Source organism: Psittacula echo (assembly GCF_963264785.1).
Source record: "Psittacula echo genome assembly, chromosome: 1".
Taxonomy (NCBI): Eukaryota; Metazoa; Chordata; class Aves; order Psittaciformes; family Psittacidae; genus Psittacula; species Psittacula echo.
In genome coordinates this window covers 28,605,839-28,631,024 of record NC_137735.1, presented here as the reverse complement: position 1 = coordinate 28,631,024, position 25,186 = coordinate 28,605,839, and the positions used below count along the sequence as shown (strand labels likewise).

Sequence of the window (25,186 nt, the reverse complement as noted above, 5' to 3'; positions counted from 1 at the left end):
TGTTTTATGAAATTAGAATGTTTTATAATTATTTTCATAAAGAAATGAACATTATAACTAAAAACCTTATATAGGGAAATGATTATAAAATACTCAAATTATACATAACAGGAAATACAATGCAGCAAGATACAAGAAGGCAGAGTTCCACTGGAATGCGATGCATTATGCAAGGAAATGAAACGGAAAGCATCTGAGGTAATGTATCTGTTGTAGCTGTCATTTCCTCTCAGTGCTTCAAGAAAAGTAGGGGAAAAAGAATACAGAATTATTTTTCAAGGCAATACCAGCAAAAATACAACATAAGTAGATGTGCAGTTCAATAACAGCTACTTTTTCAGAATTGTGTTCGGCTTAGTGTGGAGAATTACAGTGTTTGTAGACAGTGTTAACTCAGTGAAATACTATCTTAAAACAGCATTGTTATTTAATTTGTTAGAACTGGTTTTCTCCTCTTCCATTGAGAGCAAGTAATGATCAGTGATAAAATTGTTGATGATGATTGCTGTAGGATTTGGGCCAGGCCACTTCACATGTCATTGTTAGATCTGCTCTTTCCAGGGCAGATTTTTACAGCCCGTGAGAGCTCAACTTGTCTAGCATGAAGAGTGTAATCCTGTCACACTGTATTAGTTACCCTGGGCCAAAAGAGTGGGGAGTTTGCTCATGCTGTCACCCAGAGACACAGAATATCAAAACTGGAAGAAGTCTGTTAAAAACTACAAACATTTACAAGGATAGTTTAGTTTTGATGGTTGCAAAATAACCATCAGTTTCTAAAAACATTGTGTGTTAACTCTTAACTCTCCATGTATAGCACCTAGAGAGTATGAACTTCTGAAGAACTGAGTGCATCTTTTACTGTACTTTTTATTAAATAGTTCTAGAAATGTTTTTCCAAACTATGGTATAACAGTTAAACTTCCCTCTACCTATATATATTATACCTTGTATCTTATAAAAATATGATCACACCAATGTAAAAAGGAGCAATTTTGTTCCTTTTTTCCCCACATTTGTGGGTCACTTTTTCGTTTGGAGCTGAAGTTCTGCCATTAGATGGCAGTGAAATGCCAGGAAGCTGGTTGTGCAGTCTTTTCTACACCAGACTTTCCCATTTCAGATGGGCACGGCTGAAAAGCTCTTCTAAAGAGAGACTTTAGTTGTCTCTAGATTCATGAAATTCTCAATAATGCATTTATTTGATACATTATTTAGCAATTAAAAAACATGTTTGAAAACCTGCAAATAGGATTGTTCTATTGACCCTGTCCTCAGTGCACACTGTTTGAGGTACTGTGTGCTAAAGCATGGGCTAGTGTGCTTTCTGCTTAGTCATCAAAAGCTCTTGAATTGCAAATTGTTTGGAACAAATTTCATCTGCACAAACTATGAAGTTACTGTCACTGTTAGTATGCAAATTGTGCAGTTATGAGGATCAAGACTGTGTTTCTTTTCAAGTTATTAATCATATTTTTACATTTAACTTTTATAAGTTAGATATACTTCCCCAGTATACTCTTCCTGTTGCTACTGTTACTGTGACTATGGCAATTTTAGAGATTGAGCTGGTATCTTTCTGTTTAATGGCCTCTGGATTTATCTCCTAGGTTAGCACACCTAATTGTTTTTTCAGTTGACATAAACTTTTGGCATCTACAAATGTCCTGTAGCACTGGATTTTTAGATTTAGCCAAATACTCTGTGGGAGTAGAATACTTCCCTCTGTTTTGAACCAGCCTTCTGGTAATGTCATTTTATGCCTTTGCTTTTGTATTATGAAAAATCATTATTGATGGTTTTATCCCTATTTGGCATCTTCCAACTCTTCAGGAATGTGTGCCTTGGTGTAGTCACCTGATGAACCCTAGCTATGCATCAATTTAGACGGAAGCCACTCCATCCTCTTGTCTTTTGCATGTGTTCAGGCTTCACATTCTTTTGTTGTTGCAGGACCACAACTGAATGGAGGAGCTAAGTGCATCATGTATTTACATATTGACTTTTTTTTCTAAACTGTTCTTAATGATTTCTAGCATTTAACTTGCTTTCTTGAACACTACAAAACATTTCTATAGAATTATCAATTGGTGACGGTGGAATATCTTTAATTACATTTGGCTTGCATTACACCAAGAGCTTTAAAGCAGTTTGGTTATCCATTTTCCAATATATATTGTATTAGGTACAAATATTGAGGTTTCCTTTTGTTCTAGTAGTCAGGGAACATTTAAAGTACTTGGAATGAAATATGTGTGTGTAAATTATACACATTTATACATACATAGGAATTATCTGTATGGGTAAAGTACTGAATCGGGATAAAGTTGCTGAAAACTTAGAATAACTGTCTTCAGGAATTTTTATGCTTGTTAGTGAACAAATTATTCTTTTTAGGTTTTATATTTGTCAGTTCAGCTTGTCAAGTTGAAGTCAGAAGTTCAATTTATAACCTTGTAGCATCTGTTGTATGTTCCATGTTTTTCAAATGCAGCTTTTTCTAAGAATTTTTTGTAATCTCAGTAAGTTAAGAGCTCACTTGATGGAGGTTTTGCTCATTTTTGCTGAGAACAATTCCATAGGAGTAATTATGACTCTGTAAGAAAATAGTTTTAGCTCCTGTTTGCAACAGATGCTTGTCATTTTATATGTCTGGACAGATAAAAGAGGCAGAAGCCAAAGCTGCTATTGAAGAAGAGAAACGAAGACAACAGGTATCAACCTTTCTTCTTCTTCACCCACTTCCTCCCCACTTTGTTCTTGTTAGTAAATCATTTCATTTACATGCAGCTAAAGGTGCGTAGTTTTTAATGTGACAGTTACTCCTGTCAGTTGTTACCTTGCTCCAAGATGCGTGCTGTGAACTGCCGTGGTTAAAAGCCCACGTGTTTTCCCAAACAATTTTCATAATTTTATACAAAATGCCAATGAAGCAGTTTAATCTTGCATTACTGCAACTGTGTATAGTTTATTTTTTAAATACTAAGTACTGCTGATTTTAATTAAACACTTTAGAATGCATAAAGCCCACAGAATTGCTGAATAGCATCCATACAGATGTAAATGTCAGGTGAAGTTTCCCCCCTTTCTTCCATCATGAAAGAATGAGGAAGCCTAAATGAGTCTTCATCCTTCATGGTCTCTGAGGGGGCGTGAAGGGGAGGAGAGGGTGTATTTACTGTAATTGCTGTTGTTGGTGAGCATATTGTCAGCCTTGTAATCCAGGAAACTTCTGTGAACTAGAAATGCAAAGTTGCTGGTGTTTGTATTGCTCTGATTGTGTTCTCATGCATTCACTTAATTTACAGCCCCTCTAGTAAAGTCTCAGTAATGCGGCTTCTTTGTAACTGTTGCAGGTTCACTCCACCAGTACAGTGTGCAACATTATTTTTGTCTTGATTCTTCAGCATTGATTATTTCTCTCTGTAGTTGCTTTCTGCTTGTACGTTCACTGAAGTCCCACAGTTACAGTCCAGCAGTACTCTTTCACTGTATATGGAACTGCAGTATATGGAACTGCTTTTGCATACATGTCTTGTGATGGATGAAGCTTCAGGGATAGGAGTCTGTTAAAAGGTTGATTGAGTGATACAGCACAATAGCAAACAGTAGGACCACAACAGTAAAAAATAGGACAAACCTGCTAAAAAAAAAAAAAAAATAAAGTAGGACAACAGTAACTAATAAATAGGCTCCAAAATTGCACACAAGTACTAACCTCAGCTACTGCAGCCTTTTATCGAAAATTGATCAGACTGGAAGGGAATCTCTTAATCTGCCATCTGGTGATGTGAATTGGAGGACATCACTATCATAGGGTGTTGGGTCACATTAAGAATATAGATTTATTGAGTATAATCCCTTCTGACAAAAGTTTGCATCTTGTACCACCTTCCTGATGTCATTAGCACATTTTTATATACACAGTTTATCTATTAGTTACTGGTTCTTGAGACCTCTATCGATTAATACTTTAACTCTTCTATATACAAACTAGGTAGTGCTCTAGTAATTGTATAGCACATTTATATATTGGTATTTGCTGTATTTGATAGCTGCTTTTGCTAATACGATTTACAGATGGAATCATTTGTTTCCTAGTGGAAAGGAGATGGCTTAGTTAGGCTTTTCGTCATGGCCCTAGCAGCCAAACTTTCTGCTTCTAAGTCAGAGGCACCCTGTGAGGCCAGGGTTTTCACAATTGGTAGAGGTGGAAAAAAGATTAGTGCTTTGTTTTTTAACAATTCAGACCAGTCTGTCTCTCCATCTCACTCTGGTGCAAAAGATTTTGGTTAAATTTTTGAGCTAGCTGGTAATAGTCAAGAGTTTCAATACTGAAAGTCAAGGTCTCAAACCTGAAATCTGATTTAATGAGTTGTAAGAAAGATTTTGTTTCCTTTTTTTCTTAGAAAGAAAAAAAAATTAACAGCTCCTTAGAGGTTACAGAAGTCAAGCATGTCCCCTGGCTAGAGCTTGTTTAGCTTGAAAAATTAAAGTAGGTTGAAGACTGGGCACAACCGTTACTTTATTGTTCAGAGATCATTGAAGAGACACTTTGGGGATGATGACAGTTACATAAAATCTGTAGGTAGCTTTTCAAGGATAGTGATGTCTTTTTTTTTCCTCGTATTTTGTGCCCACGAACCTTTTCTCATTCTGTGTTTTGTTTTTTATGATGTATCTATTTTTAGCTGGGGTTTTATAAAGATGACTAGGAAAGCAATTCAGTACTTGTTATATAATTGTTCGAGGCCTATATTTTAATTCAGATTACTGCAATTCATGAAGCACTCTGCTTTTATAACTTAGAGATCACAAGTATATGGTAACTATAGAAGCCCACAGTTTTATTTAGCATCTATGTAAGATGAAATACTGCCATATTATCTATAAAACCTCAAGAACTCTGCACTTCCTCCACATTTTGGATTTTGAAAAACTGTTCCACTAAAATACTTTGCTTTTCTAAAGGAGGATTAGCCAGTTGAAATCAATCTTGGTTCAGATAGCAGGGTGTGGAACTTTGAACTTTTCCCCCATATCGTCACAAAAGTGCCAGTAATTTCTGCCTTTATTAGGTACAAAAGAATAGACATCAAAATGGGTCCCTTTCTCCTGCTAACAGTGGTATCTAGCACAAGAAGGAAAGTAAGATCTGCTTTGTGAAAATCTGACAACTATTTGCTGTCAGTGGAGGAAGACCAGACATCAGGCAATCTTGAAGTCCAGAGGAAAATTATATTTACTGGACTACTTCTCTGTCCATTTCCCAAAACAGGCTTATTCTTGTTTCTTTAATGCACCCACCTTGTTGTCTTAGGCCCTCTCTTCCTGTTAGCACTGCAGTAGTAGTCATGTAGATTTATCTCCTCTCATGGCCAGGCTTGGTCTCTGTTCACTGTCCACATTCCCTTTGCTTCAGCCTAATCTTGTGCCTTTTGCCCAGCCAGTCCTGGCTTGCTGCACTCTGCTGCTCCCGTCTCCCTTCTCTCTTCCGATTCTAGTTTTTCTGCTCACTAGCTCCTTGGCCCATATTTTCTTTAGTAGCTGAGAACTTCACCTAAAATCCAGACAATCGTCAGACGTTGTCTGGTTTTAGTCTGTCTTAGAGTTTATTTTCTGATTTTCATAGCAATTAGGTGTCTTTTCATTGGAATCTCATCCCAGTCTTACAGTCTTTGTTCCAGGCTGCCTAATTCCAGCATTGTACCCTAAGATGAGTTTTGTCTGTATTGTCTTGATCCCCTTTAAAAATATGTCTTGGTTTTGGCTGGGATGGAGTTAATTTTCTTCCTAGTAGCCCCCCAAATGGGGCTCTGAGCAACAAAATGCAGTCGTTCATGCAGTAGTTCTTGGGTTAGTCCGGACTGGGTGAGATGTGAAAAATGTGCTTTACACCCCAGCCGGGAAAGAATGGTCCAACCTGGAGCCCCATGCCATTGGCCAGAGCACTGTCCTGGGCCTTGAGAAACAGATTTTGTGGCCACATGGCACCCCAGAGAGAACTGAGTCAGACAATGGGACTCATTTCCGGAACAACCTTACAGACTCTTGGGCCAAAGAGCATGGCATTGAGTGGGTATATCGCATCCCCTACCAGGCACCAGCCTCAGGGAAAATCAAACGGTACAATGGGCTGTTAAAACCGACACTGAGAGCAATGGGTGGTGGGACTTTTAAGCATTAGGATACACACTTACCAAAGGCCACCTGGTTGGTCAACACCAGAGGATCTGCCAACAGGGCTGGCCCAGCCCAGTCAGAACGTTTACATACTGTAGAAGGGGATAAAGTTCCTGTGGAGCACATAAAGAATTTGCTGGGGAAGACAGTCTGGGTTATTCCTGCTTCAGGTAAAGGCAAACCCACTTGTGGGATTGCTTTTGCTCAGGGACCTGGGCGCACTTGATGTGGGAGGATGGGGCTGTCTGATGTGTACCTCAAGAGGATTTGATTGTGGGTAAGAATAACCAATGATTTGAACTGTCTGATGTTAATTGCTATATAGCACTGTCTGTTATCCCTTCTGTGGTGTCTGTATGCCATATCAAGGGTATTACAGTAAAAATCACCCACTTTAATGAAAAATGAACTTTGGTGAAACCAGACAAGTGCAGGGGTGATGGAACCAATATTGGCTTCAGCATGCAACAGTCCAACACCACACACATCTTTTCTGCTCTGAAAGGCTGTTGTGACAGATGGAGCCCTACGTCATGGACTAAATGAACTCAGTGGACTTTAATAGGGATGGTACATAGACTGAGGGAATGCTACCTGTGTGTATATTTATCAAAGGACAGGAAAGGTGATGGTGGTTAACTGGTGTGTTTCGGAAGGTGTAAGACCTGGCATGATGTGAATGGTGTGGAATAAAGTGTGGATACAATCTTGGTTTCAGCTGGGATAGAGTTAATTTTCTTTCTAGTAGCTGGTGCAGTGCTGTGTTTCAGCTTCCATCTGAGAACAATGCTGATGATAACACACTGATGTTTTAGTTGTTGCTAAGTAATGCTTACCCTGATCAATGAGTTTTCAGTCTCTCATGCTCTGTCAGTGAGAAGGGGCACAAGAAGCAGGGACAGGACACCTGACCCAAACTAGCCAAAGGGGTATTCCACACCACAGCACATCATGCCCAGTATATAAACCCAGAAGGGCAGATCACTGCTCTGGTTGGGCTGGCTATTGGTTGGTTGTTGAACAATTGTATTGTGCATCACTTGGTTTTCTTGGGTTTTATTCTTCTCTCTCTTTTTGTTGTCTCCCTTTTCATTACTATTGTTATTTGTAGCAGTAGTATATTTGACTTTATTTCAATTGTTAAACTGTTTTTATTTTAACCCACAGGTTTTACCTTTTCCTGATTTGCTCCCCATCCCACCAAGCCCAGTACTTGGTTGCCAGCTGGGCTTAAGTCACAATAAAGAGTGTGGAGGGGGATGAGGAACAGGGATCAGAGGATCTTACTGTTCATTCCAGGCATTGCCCTGAAACTGCTGTTCTGGGTGGAAGCTTGGCATTCTACTGATTTTTTCCAGTGACTTTGCTTCATTTTTGGGCCTAAGGGAATGGGCTTTCTTTTGAAGGACACTATATACCTACTACTGTCATATATGAGTGACTAGGTGTTAAGTTATAACACTTAACAAATGGCATATTTTTGTGCATGTCTAAGATTGTAGCTATTAATCTAAAATTCAGCTGAGCATACAAAATACAAGTGGAAGAAAGAGGAGAATTTTTTATTTATTTATATATTTTTTAATTTATTTTAGCAGTGTATCCTTATTATGTGGGGGAGGTCTTTGAAGATTTCAACCTATGCTTTCAGATATGTAATTGTAATAGCTTAAATACAAGTGCTTTTGTAATGTAAAATAATGTATTGTTAACACATTTAATGGAAATAACAATCTCTTGTTGGCTTAACATTCAGTTTGAGTCAAGGATCTAATGTAAAACTTCAGTTGGCTGCATTTTGGCAGTGTTTATGGGAAAATAAACAGTGACTTAATACTTGGAAGCGAAATGCTTCGTAACCATGGGATTGGTGCTAGCATCTCATCTGTAAGAGATATGTAAGTTGTGTAACTTCCATTGGCAGTTATGATTATAAAGTGGCTTTGGGGAATGGTATTTAAAATCTGCATATTCTTCACTTTTTAATTATGACACAAATGCTAACTGCTTCTGGTTTTCTTCATCTAGGCTGAACTGGAAGCTTTTGAAAACAGATTAAAAGGGCGAAGAAAGAACAAGAGAAGAAAGGATGAAGTAGAAGTTGAACAGTCATCATGGCAGAAATACAAGAACTTCATTATGCTGCCGATGTTCGGAGTTGCTGTTGTGATGGTTGCATGGCTCATGGTCTACAATGACTGAAACAACCAACTCAATATTTAATATATCTCAGTTGGGCTTTAGGGTAGCTATTAATCCTAGAACGTTAGTCTATGTGTAACAGAACTTAATATGCATAGATTATGTATGTACACTATTTGCCAGGTGCAGAGGAGGGAGGAAATGTCACCTTTTGTGTTACATTCACAGCACAAAACTGAAATTAGACACTGAAAATAATAGTAGATTTTAGTCTACACTGAAGTGCTGATGTAGTTTGTCTGACTGATATCCGTTAACATCTCTTCTATTTATACATTGGGTTACTTTTCCTTGTCTTCATAATATTAAAAATAGGTTAGTATAAAATGCTTTATTGAATATTTGTTTTCTGTAAAAATCAATGTAGTGGTTTATTGAAGATTAGTATTCTTATGCTAGTCTTAATGTTGTATCACACAATAATTTTTGTGCTTCAGGTCAGTTTTCATTATAACAGCTAATGGGGAACTTTAGAACACTTAAGCTTGAATATTCTGGGGCCTCATGACAGAATTTTGTTCAGAGAAAGGAATGGAACTGTCTTTGAAGTCAGCTGTATCACAAACAAAATGGGCTCCCTTACGGACCGTGGGGTTTGTTTTATGGTTGTGTCATGTCCACCCCCCACCACTGTCCTTATTTCCTTAAAATCAAACAATAAAAAAAAAATTGAAAACTTCATTTAGTGGAGAGATGCATATGCTGAACATGGATGTGATGTAGTTTCAGGTACAGGGATGCATTCTCATCACTACCCCCATCACCAACAGCAAAGAAACAATCTGAAATTGAACTTGAGTATCACTTGACTAGTTGTATAGACAAATATCACATTTGGATGTTTGCATAGGTGTGCAAAACTGTGATTGACTAGTGTTAACAATATGATTATGTGTCATTCTGAAGCCATCTGGATGGTGCTTGCTAATGTATAAACTATCTGGCTAATCTTTTAAATATTCAAGTATTTTCTTACTGACAGGTTAGAATACCTCGCTTTGGGCTATCAGTGTTGGCTGGTAGAACTGAAAGGTTTACACAGCTCCAAGACTGTTAGAGAAGCTATATTGCCTCAGCTGAGGGACTGCAAGTTAAATTCAGGGGGGAAGAAAGGAGGAAGAGATCAGAAAATGAAATTTTTAAACCTCTGATGGAAATTGTATGCTGAGACTTGAGCATTGTGGTTAACTGGAAACTGCTTACCAGATCCTGTGAAAGCCAAAGGGCATTAGACTGCCCTTGTAATTCAGACATATGATTTCATTGTAAATCCTGCAAAAGCAGTGGGACTGTTTGTGGGAATGAGCAGAGAAGATTGCAGAGTGTTCGAAAGCTTGCTTGGTTGATTTGGGCCCACTTGAAAAGGGGCCTGCTATTAATTTGAGCTGATATCCAATTGTAATTGTGGTTCAGTAGCAGCAGGAAAAAAAAAAAAAAAAACAAAAAGGAAAGCTGCAGAAGGCAGTAGCTTTTAGATTGACAAAATGGGGGGAAAATCAGTTTCTTTTCAATTTTTCACCTAAGTTTGGTGAAAGAGGAAAGAGGTGAGGAAAAGTTGACAATAGGTAGCATGGATTAGGGCTATCTGATAGCTTCATGGGGTTTTTTTAATTGACTTTAGAAGTGGATATTATTTCTGTCATGATGTGTCAGGCCATTAGTATGTAAAGTTGTAGAATTAATTGAGATTACAATCACAGTTGCATCTCTGTTGAATCTCTTGTATTCTAGGATAAAGAATAAACTGTTTTCCTTACTTTAATTCTTTTCTGTAATACTAATGCCTGGAAGATAATTCCATATGTAACTCCTTTTTCTATTTACTGCTAGTTTTTTTCTTTAAAAGCAGTACAATGGAAAGTTTATCCTTGCCTCTACAGCAAAGAGAAGAAATCCCTCTCTGCAGAGCTATCAAACTGAACTGCACTTGAGTTATACATTTGAAGTAGCTCTTAGTGTTCTTTCCTGCATATTTTGCAGTATTTCTGTGAAATATTGGAGAGAAGACTTGCTTCTCATTGATAATCTTTATTGTAGTAAGAAAGCACACTAGTCTTTAAGAATTAATCCCATTCACACGAATGTGTGTATGAGTATTCATGTTCCTTTAAAGGATTTGTATTGCCTGAACCTCGCACATGTAAGACATACCTATTTTTGAAATGTTATTCCAAACAGTTCTGTATATCTTCTCCAGCCATCTGAGTCATCTGCACTCTCTTGGTCTGCTTGCTGAACCAGGTATTTTTTTCTTGGCATAAAAAAAGTGTGGGGGTTCAAGCAATCTGCAGCTTAATAAGTCACTGATTCCTATTTGGTTTTCTAAATTACTTTTACAGTTAATATTTTCCCTTTTTTGGTTGGAGATGCATGTTGCAAGCATGACAACCTTTGGAAGTAAAAGGTACGGACAAAATCACCTGTTATTCAGTATTGAGCAAATATTTTGAACGTTAACATTTTATACAAACAATGCAATTTGGTAAGCAAAACAAATGATACAATCTGACCTGCTGTGGTAGGGGAACTATTGAGAGAGAAACCTGATGGATTAATGGACTCGATGATCTTTAAGGTCCTTTCCAACCTAAATGATTCTATGATGAGGATATTTAATGTGAATGATATTCAGCTATGTGTAAAATGAAAAAAACTGGGGATGCTTTTCCTGATCCTAAATGCATTCTGATGAGCATTCATCTTTCTGCTGGACTGAGGTGCTTACAAGTAGTCAATAAGTTTTGGAATGGAACCTCCTTGGACAATTTTGTTCCCTGTAACAATGACAAAGCCATTGCGTGTGTTAGTTTAATGTAAAAACCAAGTCAGACAATAAAGGCATCAAAACCAAGTTGGAAATTTGTTTGTCCTTGAAGGCTGGTGTAGTAAAGCAGCAGACTTCTGGGTAATAGTAACCGACATAACTGCAGCGTAAGTTTCAGGCATGTTTCTCTGGCAGTGACAGTTCTTAATGCTCAGGTTAATGCTGGAATTACGTGATCATGTACCTTTATGTTACTGCTCTTACAAAATTGCAAGAATGGGTTGGGGAAGTAGATTAAGATGAAACAAATAGGAATGGACTTAGTAGATTATTTGTTTTGGCCTCATATGGGGAAAGATTTGTCCTGACCTTAGCTAGTAGAGAAGGAAATGTAACTATGCAGATAGCATCGAAATTTGTTCATAAAAGCTTCTATGCTTGATTGTGGCTTTAAAGCACTGAACTCGGAGTTTATAATCTCAGGAGTCCTAGCTCCAGAGCATATCTGCTGAGTGCCAGCTTTTCTGAGTGATGAGCCTGTGTATTGTGGGGTTAGAACTCGCAGATACTTGGTCTGAAGGATGTTCTGGTGACAGGCAGTGGAAGCTTGATGTGTGGTAGCTGCTCTCTGGTGTGTGCTTTAGGGTGGAGTGTGAACAGCCCATGGGGGGCCCTGTCTTCATTTTCATTCAGTTCAGATATCCCTCTTCTGCTTTGATTGCAGTTGTTACCTATGGGCACTTAAGTCACTCCTTTTTGTTTCTTCATGAACATAAATTTGTATTTGTGTCTGCCCTTATCATTCAATTAAATCAATCGCTCTAGAAAATCACAAAACAAAGATACTGTAGCAGTCTGTGTATTAACCAGAAAGGGAAATGCAAGGTAAAAGAGAAAAATCAAATGAAATCAAATTAATTGTAAGGTAGTGAGACATGCTTGCTTCTTTCCACTAATGGTTACATATTAATGAATTTTTGGACTCTGCACTAAAATGTTTATATGCCATGCTACCAGACAGCAAGTTTCTGGTATGGACAGTGCAGCAATATGAGCTCTGGGATGTATTAAAGTCAGTCACAAGGTAGGCTAAATGGCAGCTGTGTGGAAATCAGTCACACTCTGAGGGCTTAATTCAACCAAGTATTATTTAATCTAAATAATTGTTTCTTACCCAGAGATTTCCATAAAATTGCCAGCAATACCAGAGCTTAACTGAGGCTTTGTGCGCTGTATGCTGAGGCTGACTCTTGTAGCTGGGGAAACTGCAATTTGAATGGCTCCCGCAGTGAGGAAATTTGTGTGAGGTTAGAAGTCAAGATTGGCTTGGCGGTTGAAATTGATGGTTCCACTGCTGAAGAGAAGACATACTCCATGCAAGGCCAAGCTGGCTTTGCCATCTGAGCCACGTGCTGCCCCTTTTGGCTTTCAGTTTTCAGTTGGTTTTGCTGTAATTTTTGACAGGATTAACTAATCTCTATAAAATACCTTAATAACTAAGGCATTATAGTTTGGTTCCTCTTTTTATCAGCATTACAGCACAGTATTTGTTGGTTTACATTAAGCAATTTGAAGATTTGCATAAATGCTCTTGCTTCTGTTTTTCCTATTGTTTGTGCAGTTCTTTTTAGAACAAAACCACTGCTTTCATCCAGAGGGAACTTTGCTGGGTTGGGTAAAAAAGGCAGGGCTGCATTACCAGAATCATGAGTTACTTACGTAGAGTGACACTTCAGGAGCACAGAGCACCCAGCCTCTGCCTCTTAAAAGTCTGTGCATAACAGGGCCTAAATCTGAAGGTATGGAAATAAAGATAGCTGGAAAAAAGCTTGGAAGAAGGGTTTGTCATAGACATACATAAACAAACTGTAGACAAGGGCTATTGTCCCCACTGATAGCTGGGAGTGGTGACCAGAAGCCATATTCATGTCAAGGTGCTGGTTCACATTTTTGGGGTATTTTCTGACTCACATTTTATAATTTCAGAAGCATTAAACCATGCACAGCAAAAAGCAGAAGCCTGTTTTACAAATGTCATTGTAGAACCCAGCTGTGGTGCCAGTGGCAGCTCTCTGTGGCTCCTGGAAGGCCCTAAACTGCTTGTGTTCCACCCACCAACCATGCTTATTGTGCTGACTGGATCGTGCTTGATGATGTACACACACCCGGGCTCCAGTCAGATCGGACACCTTTGGGTGCAGATACAGGGAAGAGGGAACAAATGCAGATAAATGGGCTTTTAAAAGCCGGTGGCTTGTGGGGTGGGGGATTTGCTCTGTCATTCTTGGCTCCAAGCGGCACTCGTCGCTCGGCGTGAGAGCCTTGCTTTGCAACACCTTTCCCCTCTCCGGCGTTGGCTCGGTCGCGGCCAGGACCGACGATGGGGGGAGGGGCAGGTGTTTCCTCGCAAGGGAGGCACGGGGCGAGACGGGCTTGGCCCGGCGGCGACCGAACCGGAGCCTTTCTCCCTCTGCTCCTGCCGTGTCGGAGGCAGCCCTTGGCGCCGCTTCCGGCCCCCTTTGTGCAGGTGGGGAGGATCGGCTGGGGCAAGGCAAGCGCTGTGCTACGCAGGAAAGCGTTGGATCCCTGTACCCGTGAAACTTTCTGTCGCTGGGATGCAATGAAAGTCTTTGCGTGACCGTAACGCTTTAGCGCATCCAGAGGGAGAAGCCCTGCGCCCGGGAACCGCGGGCGGGTGGACTCGCCATCCCCGGTCTGAACTCTCGCTCCGGCTCGGTGCGCCCGGAACGCGCCAGGTCCGTATGCTGGGCTGGCCTCGGGTCTCCGCAGCCGCAAGTGCGCATCCGGGTGGACTGGCGCTCGCTGCTCGCCGGCGGCGCGGCGGGGACAGCCCCGGCCCGGCCCCGGCGGGCCAAGGGAAGAGTGCGAGAGGCGAGCCCACCGGGTCTCTGTCCCGCGCGTCATCCCTCGCTGAGGCTGATCTTGGCACCTGAAGCCCTCCATAGGGTGATTGGACGCCCTTTATCAGGGAGGAGGGTGAAAGGCTGTGCCCCTGCATCCGCCCTCCCTGGGGGATGGCTAAAAGGGCGAAATTAGCAAGTGGGCTGTCTCTCAGCTTGTCCCCAAGGGGTAGAGCCTTGTGTGCAAAAGGGGTGGGGATGTGGCGGCTTTCTCGCGGAGGTTTATTATTATTGGGTGGAGGAGGGGGGAGGGGGAGTCTGCCGAGCACACAAAATGCGGAGCCCCGCCGCCCCGCAAGTGTGTCTGTGCGAGAAGCGGGCGGTCGCGGCTCCTTAAAGGCAGAGGTAGAGACGAGTTGGGGGGCGGCCACAGTGGAGAGGGCTCAGCGGCAGCCAGGGCATACTCTCCATGCAACAGTTCCCTGTCCTGCCTGCGGAGGAGGAGCGCTACCGCCAGGTCCTCGCCGCTAACCGGGTAAGGCGAGCCCGGGGGCACTCCCTCCGCGAGTGAGGTCGCCGGGGGGGCTGTGGGTCCGGCGGCTGGCGAGGGCGACCCCGCGGTATGTGTGGGGGCAGCGTGCCCAGGGGACAGCCCCGCTGGGTGCTGGGGTGGCGGACGGGAGGCGGGGAGCGCGGCCGGCGGTCGGGCGGGCAACCCCTGCGCGCTGCGCAGAGCCTGCGCTGCCCCCGCGGGGCTGAGCGGCAGGTTGATCGGGCAGGCGGAGAAGCGGCGAGCCCTGCGCTCCGCTGTAGCGAGAGCGGGCCCGCGGCTCGCAGGTACGGACCGTGCCGGGGCCCCGGGCGACACGGCCTGGCGGGCAGGTTACTGCCCGCGCCCAACCAGCCGCGGTGGAGGCGTCCCGGGGCGCTCCCGTGTGGAAACCTGCGGACGGTCGAGCTCAGAGGCACAGGATGTAGGTGAGCCGCAGTTAACAACCGGTCGCTGTTAGCGTTCCGTGAAGAGCTTGTCAGTGCCCTCGCTCCTGTTCTCTCACGAAGTCAGCAAAGATCAGCGGGGCTGGTGTGCTTGTTAATGCTCGGGCGCTGAAAGGAGCGGAGGGGAGTTGCGCCGAGCCCGCCGACAGCAGGTCCAGCCACGATTTGCAAGAGCAAAGATTGATCTCCACCTCCGGCAGGACGGCCGTGGCAGCCTCACCGGGGGCCGGAGCGCCGTCACCTCGTCCCCGGCGAGGTGGCTGCCCCCGGCAGCCGCGAGGTCTTGGCTTTATCTTCACCTAGGATGCACGCTGCGGGCGGGTGGGGGGACGCCGTCCCACGGCTGTCCGGAGGATGGTACCGCTGGCCGCCGCTCACGGGAGGTCACAGAGCGGGTGGTTAACCCTTGCAGGGGATAACGTGGGTGTTCGCAGTGTCCCAGCACACACCCGATCTGCCCTAACTTCGTCTGCCCGGGGAGCAGGTGCCTGCCCGGCGTCCCCTCTGTCAGAGGAGAATCACGGCGGGGCCGCAGGAGCTCCCTGCGGCGGTGCCGGCGCGGAGCCCCTCAGCCCCGGGCTGCCTGTCCCCCCTCCGTCTGCGGGCAGAGCCGGAGCGGCCGTGGGAGCGCAGGGATGCTGCTGAGCTCGGTGCGTGGCTCCGGGGGTGAGGGCGGCGAAGCTGCCCGCGCCGTCCCACCGGTCCGGGATGTCACAGCAGCGGGTTTCACAAGTTTGTAGATACGGCAGCACACTCCAGCAGTACCGTTGCTCCACTTAGATTTAAAATGCAGCCTCCTTGGACGCGTTTCATGGCAGACGATTAATTAATTAACCGTTATTTTAAATTGTTAGCAGTCTGGCTGAAATGGTGAAACTCTTAAGCGAAATCAAGAGCTTTTAATGCATTCCCGGCATCTCTTGGGAAGGCTTAGCTTTCAGCGGTAAAAATGTGGGAATGGATTTTTCCATATGGCTGCTTACACCCTTCCTGTGCTCCTAAAAGATGGACCTTCAGTCTTGTTTCTGTAATGGATGCCTTAGCTGGAGATCTCTGTTCTGAGGTCCTCGGGCACTGTGACACAGTGCTGGATTAGCACATCACTGAGGTGATCCAAACAGCAATACAGGAGTAACACAAGGAATTCTAGAACCACTCTAGAATTAGTGTCTCTGTAAAACCTAGTGACATCTGCCAAGTGTCTTGGACATTGAGGTTCCATAGGGAAGCTGGGGGCTCCTTTGGGGGGTCAGGCAGGAGAATCCCCAGGAATGTCCGAGCCTGCTTTAGAAAGGAAATGCTCCCGACTTCCTTTCCATTCCCCATCAGCTGTTTTTGAGGTGCCCGACAGCCAGGTTTTTTGGCCAGTGTGCCAGCTGGGGCCTTCAGCCTCGCATAGAATTGTCTCTCAGCATGTGTTTTCAAGGAAGATACCAGCACTTGTTATACTTAAGGGGGCTTTCAGGGTTGTGAGCCTTGCAGCACAGCTCACTTGCCTGCATCACAGCTTGTGCTTTGATGGTGTCCCATTGGCGTCTGATGGGACTGTCAGGGCAAAACAAGGTTTTTCCCCCATCTTTTGGAGTTGGGACTACAAAACACTGAAGAAAGTGGTCGCTTCCTCTCCAGATATTTTTGCTGGGACTTGACTCTGTGCCTGTGGTAGATAACTTGAGTGTACAATGAATCACGAGTATAAGATGTCTTGAAATGTGTCATGATTGGAGGTGTTCTGTAAAATGTGCAATGTACACAAGGCAATTTAATGTATCTGTATTATCATTTAGCTCTTAATTATGTATTAGATGATGCCTGCAGATCCAAATGAAAGCCAGGACTGTTAGCAATGCCAGTAATTATTTAAAAAGGCTTACTTGAATGTAGGAGCTGCTTTTATTTTTTTTTTTTTTTTTTTGCTAAGCTGATATACATGTTTAGGTCTTAGCACTCTGCTCCCTTGAGGAACATCACTGTCCTGCCATTACACAAAGTCCGTGTATTGCCAGACACATAATTTCTTATCATTATTTGCATGGCCAGATGAGCGTGGGCAGAGGCTGAGGTGGGTAAGCACCCAGACAGAAATCTCATTTACTAGCAGAGGAACAGGGGAACCTTCCAAGAGAAGGCAGAAAAGGCAAGGGCATGTTGGGATGGTTGCACCGGGTGAGGAAACCCAATGTCTCCTGCTCTTATTGCTACTCAACTGTTCTAACCAACAGATGCTGAACTCTGAGTAAGCTCCTATACAGGAATGGGAAGATGGTGCTTCCATCATTGTGGCCTAGTGGCTGTTTGCGCTCTGTGAGTCTTTGCCACACTGAGGCCACCCCAATATAGCAGGCGCAATAGGAGCACTACAGGCACTTCCTTAAGAGATGAGAGCCCCACCTGCACCAGGAGGCCATGGATACCAGGTCACCTGCTTCCAGGCTGAACAGCACATGCCATGAGGCAGTTAAACACAGTGGCACAATCTCCTGCTGCGATAAGGTTTTTAAAGATGTTGGCTACTGCTGCATTGCATGGGAAGAGTTGAATCCTGTCAGCGTCTCGGGTATCCTTGGCCAGCGCTGATAAGGCCAGATGAATGTCCTGTTTCCGAGTGCCAGCAAGGGTTTGGCAGGGGCAGATGTCAGGCTGCTTGCAGCAGGGCAGTTCTAGACTTGCAGAACCAGCCTAGGCCTGTCAGAATGTGGTAGCCTGACCCTCCTGAGTTTAAAACACCTTCAGGATGAAGCAGCTAAGCAGCAGCACTTGAGGGGGCAGTCTGATTACAGTTTAAAGGGCTGATGTTTCTATTCTCTCAGTTTCTTCCCTACCAAAAATAAATGGACCTCATAAATGGCAAGCTGTGTATGTACAGTTCTTTAGCGCCAGGGGAGAAAGGTGGATGGTAACTCCTCATGAAGTGGCAGATGTCTCAGTAGGACAAGGAAAGGTTAAATCCTCCATAGAAAGGTCTTCACGCAGAACAACCTCTGAAGACATGACCAGATAGGATCCAGCTTGACTGCCCTCACTGCGTCTGTACTTTTAATTCTAGTTAACCTTCCAGGGTCAATTTTTGTCATCTGAGGGTGTGCATTTTCATCTGGAACTGTCATGAGCTTTAGCCAGGGTGAGAGGGCATGAAAGTCTTCATCCACTTGCAGGGGTCTGTATCGGGGTAGTTAGTAGGTGCGTGAGGTGAGTCCTCGCTCCCCGACAGGCTGCATGAGGAAAAATGGGGGGAAAAGAGGGAAGGAAGAGCGCCTGGGCTTTGCCTGGTGGCTTCCTCCTTGGCTCGCCGCCGCTGTGTCCTCCGGCCGGCCCGGGCTGCCCTCTCTCTAGCCCGCCAGCGGCCGGGGCGCGGCGCTCGGGGCTCTCTCATCGTAGCCGCCTTGCCCGGCTGTGCTGAGGGACGGACGCGTTGGGGCTTGTTCGTGGGTGCCTCTGCCGGTGCGCAGCCCCGCGGCAGAAGAATATGATGCCGCTCGCATCCCTTCCCTCTGCCCCCCGCCCCTCTATAAATAACTGCTGCTGGGCTGACCCGTCAGATTCCCCCGGCAGAGCGGATCCCCTGACCCGGGCCGCCTGCAGTGGAAAGTCTGAATGCAGAAAATACCGTAGTAAAAATAGAGCCTCCGGGGAGCCCCTCTGCGGGTCTTAGCGCCGGGCTAAGATGTCTCTCGGTGTTGCACCGGCCCCGGCGCCTACCGCTCCCGTCACGCTAACTGCTCCCGCAGTGACTGAGGCCCGGCCGCATCCGGATCGATGTGCGCTTTAATACCCTAATGGTGAACCCTGTCCTCGTTTCTTAACTGTCGGATGGAAGCATAATTTATTTCTGCTGTTCTGCTAAGGAATAGATAGTTCCCTTCCAAGCAGGGATTGTAATTTCCGCTTGTCTTTCTAATCAGCAAACACGAAAGAGTTAGAGATAATGGTTTAATATCCTAAATGTAAAAACAATAATGAGACAACAATCAAGCAAGAGCTTGCCGTTTCAAATAGAGATGAGAATCTTGCTGCCCCTGAAATTTGAATTAGATTCCATTCTGTGCCTACCTTGTGTGGAAGATGGCTCCCCTGAAGGGATAGATTGTCCTCAACTGTGGTTTCAAGCTGCTATAATTTAAAACAATGCTTATAATTGTTTAATTATGCATATGGTTCTACTTTTGGTTGTTTTACCTGTGAAATCTGAATATCTGGAGATCAAAGGCAGCATAGGTAGCAGGAAGTATTGTCTGTCTGCTACTATGCCTTCTCCTGCTGAAGTATGTGGTTCCATGCCCTCAGGGCCTGCTCTGGTGTGGTGGTGAGGTGGCCTCTGCTCATGGCCAAGCACCTGCACAGCTGCTTACTCACCCCACTCCGTCCTGTGGGACCTAGGAGAAAGTAAGGAGAGCCAGGGAAAGAAAGCTCCTGGGTCAAGGTAAAGGTTGGGAGATTGCTGACCAGTTAATGTTGTGGGGGAAATGAGGTTATTGATGGTTAATATAAATACTTCATTACTGATTTAAACATTGTGAAACAAAACCAAAAGAAGCAAGCATTAAAACACTTGTGGACAACACATCTCCTCTGCTATTCCCAGGTTTAGCTTCAATCTTCTTCCATCTTGTTATTGCTGCAGGAAGCACTGTGGCCCTTCAGTGAGGCAATGAGTTGCGCAGGGGAGGGCTGTGGTTCTCTGCTGCTCCTTCCTTCTCCATCTTCCTCTGCTCCGGTGTGGATCCTCCATGGGCTGCAGTCCTTTTGGGAGTATCTGCTTCACCATGGAGCACCTGTTTCTCCTCTGACATTGGTGTATTCACTGCTGTTTCTCACTCTTTTCCCACTTCTCTGCCCATGTGGATTTTTTTACCCTTTCTTAAATACATTGTTACAGAGGCATCGCCAGCTTTGCTGATGGGCTCAGCTGTGTCTTGTGCTGTGGAAGCAGCTGGAGCCGGCCATGGACAGCTCCTGGTCTCTTCTCATGGGGGCGATGCCTGCAGTCCCCCAATTGCCAGCAGCTTGTCACCTACACCCAGTATAGATGTCCGTGTAATCAGGGAAGTGGTGGCCACCTCATTATAGCATCAGCTTGGGAAAGTATGCTTGCTCATAGCTGACTTCCATGGTTGCGTGCTGTCCTGTCCATCTTCCCTGATCCTCACATCCTGAAGGGATGAAATGAACCCAGCCATCCTTCAGTTCCTTTTCATCATCTCTATCATTAGAGTGGAACCCCTACAGCATCTGCTTCTTTGAGTGGCACACAGTTTATCTGTTTTTTGGTGCTGTTGCCAGCATAAGGTAGTTTTTAGTGCATTGCCCTAGTGAAAAGAGGCTGAAAATCAGATACTGTCAGTGCTGCTTCGGAACAGTGAAGTTTATGCTTTGATTATTCAAGCCCTGCCCCTTGTTGCAAAGCATGTTTTCCACAAGAATATGCATTCTCTGGGACCCCGTCCTTTGCATATGTGCTAAATCAATGCACATTGCTTTTCTTTTCCTTTTTTTTTTTTTTTAATTTTTTTATTTTTTTAATTTTTCCTTTTTTTTTTTTTCTTTTTTTTTTCAGGGAGGACACTGAAATTGAGGTAATTTTAAAATCTCTTCCTTGTAGAATAGCCCATGGAGGACAGCTCCTGTAAATCTGTGGGAAAGAAGACTGCCAGGTGTCTTATTGCACGTGCTCCTGTAGGCTCCTGCTCTTGCTGTAGTCCAGGGCTCACTTTTTCTTGCAAAAGAAGCACTTTCTGTATCGAAAATTGAAGTCATCTGCACCCAGTCCTTACGGGAAAGAAAGTGGAGGTAGACTTGAGTTTTCTTCTTTGAGACTGCATCAGACTGCATCTATTCCAAGTCATGTGTTGTAGTTCAGAGAGAGTTCAAGATCAGTGCTCAGTGGATGGTGCTTGTGATTTGGGTCCAGCTGGTCAGTGATTGTCAAAGTCTGTCTTTCCCTTCTTCTCTTCCTCAAACCTGTAACACTCAGTTCTGCCATATAAAGAACCTAGTGTTTTAAAAACAAGTTTGCTAAAATTTTCCATGTATGCTGTGCTAGATACCAGGGAGATTTAACTTAACGATGATTTAACAGTAATAGTAATTGCCCAGAACAATTGCCATTGCTTGTCACCTCAAGAGCTCCTGGTTTCCAAATAGCCTGTACTGTCACATCCATATTTCTGAAAGTTACTGAGAGTGTCTCAAACTTGGGGAGCATTTCCTGGGAAAAGAGAGCATTTTTTACTCTTGCTGCTTCTGAATGAAGCAGTAAGAAATTACTTACATGCTCCTTGCATTGTTCATGTAATTAGATTTCAGAAAGTAGTCAGAGCATTCCCTTGGAAATAAAACCTCTGGTAGCACTGAGGAGCTTTCCATCCCAGGTCTGTCAGACCTACAGCTTTGCATTCAGTAATACAGCATATATCTGTAATGAACGGTTATGTCTGTTCTGGACTTCCATGGGCCAGTGATGTGACATGGAGGTTTCTTCCATTGCTCCTGCTTCCAGTGTCAGATGTGCTGGGAGGATTATTTTGCCTATGTTAGAGTTGTCCCAGAATGAATAGGATCTGCATATTATAGAAGCCCAACATGCTATAGTTGTCAGGCTTTCCCTAACCTCCTAAATGAAGATGCATTTTTGCATCTTCAGGAAGAAACACAGATGGCTGAGCCCACCTTGCTTTAACAGCCTGTGCATTTTTGCCTTCACAGTGTTCAGGGACAGACATTGCTGAGAGACAGCTTATTGTCTGAAAATGCTAGTTCTGTGCATGTACAAATATTGTCCAAGTGGATAATATATCTGAAAGAGGATCAGGAACTGTAGAGTCAGTAGCTATTTAAATAGTTTGTTGTGCATGTGGACAAGGCTGGATAAGAAGTCTGAAATGATTCCATCTGCTTAGAGGTTATTGACAATTCTTCTCCCTATGAAGTCAGAGTACATGCAGTAGTATTGTTAGTGCTCTGGAAGGGCTAAGAACCCAGATGGTTTCTATTTGCTTTTTCCTCATGATAGATAGGATTATTATGTGACTTTTGGATATTTCCAAAGAAAATGTGAATGGGAGGAAAACTGGCATCCGTTCTAGGGAGGACAACTGTATCAAGTAATCCTAGCTATAAATACAGTTGGATTTTTCTTCTTTTACAAAATAATTTGCCAAATTCTTATTGTTTCAGTGACTTAGTTGCAAGTTTTTATCCTACAAATCCTTATGTGGTCCATAAACCTTTGATCATAGTCAAACATGTACACCAATGTCAGTGCCATGTTGACTCACTTAATATAGAGTTTTCTGTATCGGCTTGTTTCATAACTTTGACAATAATGAATAGGTTTAATCTCCAGTCACCTCTTCAGTTATTTCTGTCAAGATATCCTGGTAGTTTCAAGAAATAGCCTTCTCTTTCTTTATTTTCTCCTACTGAATCAAATGTTCAAAGATGACATATTTCTGAACAAAGAGATACCCTACTGAAAAATGAATGAATCACCTCTACATTTTATAGGTAGTAGATTATAGATCTGTGAGACATTGTGTAAGTCCGCTTTCATCTTTGGGAAGAGGACGAATAAATATCCAGCTATGCTGAACAGATGAAGCTTTGCTTTGACTCTAAATCATGTCCTTTCCTTTGATAAATATTGCTGCTGCTCTTATCTTGGGTCCAAGAGTTAGTACCTTTTTGTTCACAATTCATAAAAATGTCACTAAAGTTAACAGTACACATTCAAATTCTAAGTTTTAATTTCTTCTAGGAAGACATGGGTAGTGTAAGAATAATCTGTACATTAAAAAAAAAGAAAAGAAGAAATGCATGAAACATAAGGCGACAAATGGTTCCGAGAAGATTCTTGCCATTTGTTTAGGTTGCATTCCAGTTGTCATTCAGTTCATGTCACTGAAAGTCTCTGGTTTTAAATAGGTTAAGTAATCATATAATCAGTGATGTGCATGGCACATATGATATACTGGTCACCTTCAAGTTTAGAAGGCTAAACCTACTGATCTGGCATGATTGGGGAAAAAAGAATGTTTGCCAAATTATGAGATCTGGGTTACCCTGTGCAGGATGTGCCTTCTAATGGGGTTTTGATACAGGCGATAATTGATACACTGAATGGGAGCCACAGGGCAGACAGGATTTCTTTTTCTCCATTCTGGTTTTCCAGGGTTGAGGCTGTTTCTAAGAGGAGGTTTTCCTCTGACTGTCTCTCTTCATGCCCTCAGAATTTTTTTTTTTTTTTTCAAAATCTTTGTATTGTCACAAATTACACCAATAAGATTTTTTTTTTCTCTCTGAACTATGTCTTTTTAGAGTTTTTGATTTTGCTTTCTGGTGCTAGTAGGTCTTGTGCAGGCATCTGCTTATTGAATTCCCAGCAAAGCAGGAACCTGAAGCAAGTATTGTGTTACTCCACTGCCTGTTGAGTTGTGAATCTCAGCAGTGTATAGACAGAGACTTGTCATTGCTGCTCTACTTGCTTAGTAAGCCTCAATGCAGTGAACATCTGGGTAGTCAGGATGGTGTTAGAGTGATCTCTGGGTGTTTTCAGAAAAGCAGCATGGCACTGTTGAAACTTTCATTAGTAGTTCTTACAAGCCCTAGAAACTTAAAGAAAACTAATTAACCCCAAAGATTTCAAACACTGGGAGACACTCATTCTGCAAAACACCTGGTTGGTCAACACCAGAGGATCTGCCAACAGGGCTGGCCCACCCCAGTCAGAACTTTTACATACTGTAGAGGAGGAGAAAGTTCCTGTGGTGCACATAAAGAATCTGCTGGGGAAGACAGTCTGGGTTATTCCTTGTAAAAGCAAGTCCACTTGTGGGATTGTGTTCACTTGGAGACCTTGTTGTATTTGGTGGGTAATGTGGGAAGATGGGGAAGGCCAATGTGTGCCCCAAGGGGGGCTAATTTTGGGTGAAAACAGCCAATGAACTCAATTAGATGCTGTTGCTGCTATATAACACTTCTATAGCCCATAAGCTAGATGCCCATCTCTGCCACTCTGGGCTTTGAAAAGAGGATACATGCTGTCATGATCATCAGCAGAGAATAAAGTCATGGGAAAAGCTGGCAGCAGCAGCAGGAGTCTCCCAGTACTGTTCTCAAGTCACCAGCGACTGGCCCCAACTTCCCTCCGACCATCATTCCGACGAAGAATGAACTTTGACGAAACCAGATGAGCTCAGCAGTGACCAGACAAATTCAGTGGTGTTGTCAGCAGGCAACAATCCAACAATGCACACCGTCTCTCCTGCTCTGAAAGGCTGATGGAGCCTGATATGGACTGAATGAACTCAGTGAACTTTATAGGGATGGTCAGTGGACTAAGAAATGATAGCTGTCGCTTTGTGTTTGTGTGTGTGTATGTGTATATATGTATATGAGATGAAAAGCAATGGTATATTGAAAAATGTGAAATCTGAGCATGACGTGAATGCTATGGAATAAGGGGTGGATACTGTCCTGGGGTCAGTTGTTTTTCTCCTTCCTAATAGCTGATGCAGTGCTGTGTTTTAGGCTTTAGTCTGAGAACAGTGCTGATAACACACCGGTGGTTTCAGTTGTTGCTAAGAAATGCTTACTCTGATCAAGGATTTTTCAGTCTCATGCTCTGCGAGGGAGGAGGGGAAGCCGGGAGGAAGCAGAGACAGGACACCTGACCCAAACTAACCAAAGATGTATTCCATACCACAGCACGTCATGCCCAGTACATAAACTGGGGGCAGTTACCCGGAAGGGCTAGATCTCTGTTCAGGTTGGGCTGGGTATCGGTCGACGGATGGTGAGCGGTTGTATTCTCTCCCCTTGTTATTTGCCTTATCATTATTATTATTGGTGGCAGCAGCAGTGATTTGTGTTATACCTGAGTTACTGGACTGCTCTTATCTCAATCCGTGGGAGTTACATTCTTTCGATTCTCCTTCCCGTCCCGCTGGGAGCAAGGGGGAAGGGGCGAGTGAGTGAGCGGCTGTGTGGTGCTGAGCTACCAGCTGGGCTTAAACCATGACAGCTTATGAGGAAAGGCAGCATCATGCATCCTTGCTACCAGCTGCTAATAATAAAGGAGAGCTCAGAATTCAGTAAGTTTGCCATCAGCTGAACTATTTCTTAATGGTAACACCAGTGGCAACATGACGTTCATCTGTCATTCCAGATAAAAACAGGCTTGTAA

The 25,186-nt window shown here is 43.6% G+C and overlaps 2 protein-coding genes across 3 annotated transcripts in view; both read left to right on the top strand.

Annotated features, from left to right (window-relative positions):
• NFXL1 (nuclear transcription factor, X-box binding like 1) overlaps positions 1-8,385 on the top strand; it is a gene marked incomplete at both ends in the record, with an annotated part of 44,253 nt that extends 35,868 nt beyond the window's left edge. For both annotated transcript variants that reach the window (XM_080613097.1, XM_080613096.1), the window contains 3 exons: positions 112-198; positions 2,661-2,714; positions 8,212-8,385. In XM_080613097.1, the coding sequence (XP_080469223.1) occupies positions 112-198; positions 2,661-2,714; positions 8,212-8,385 (315 nt within the window). The remainder of the gene's footprint in view (positions 1-111; positions 199-2,660; positions 2,715-8,211) is intronic.
• A 5,959-nt stretch (positions 8,386-14,344) lies between these two features.
• Positions 14,345-25,186, top strand: part of CORIN (corin, serine peptidase) — a gene marked incomplete at both ends in the record, with an annotated part of 142,839 nt that continues 131,997 nt past the window's right edge. The window contains 2 exons of the mRNA XM_080630219.1: positions 14,345-14,368; positions 14,444-14,545. Coding sequence (XP_080486345.1) covers positions 14,345-14,368; positions 14,444-14,545 — 126 coding nt within the window. The remainder of the gene's footprint in view (positions 14,369-14,443; positions 14,546-25,186) is intronic.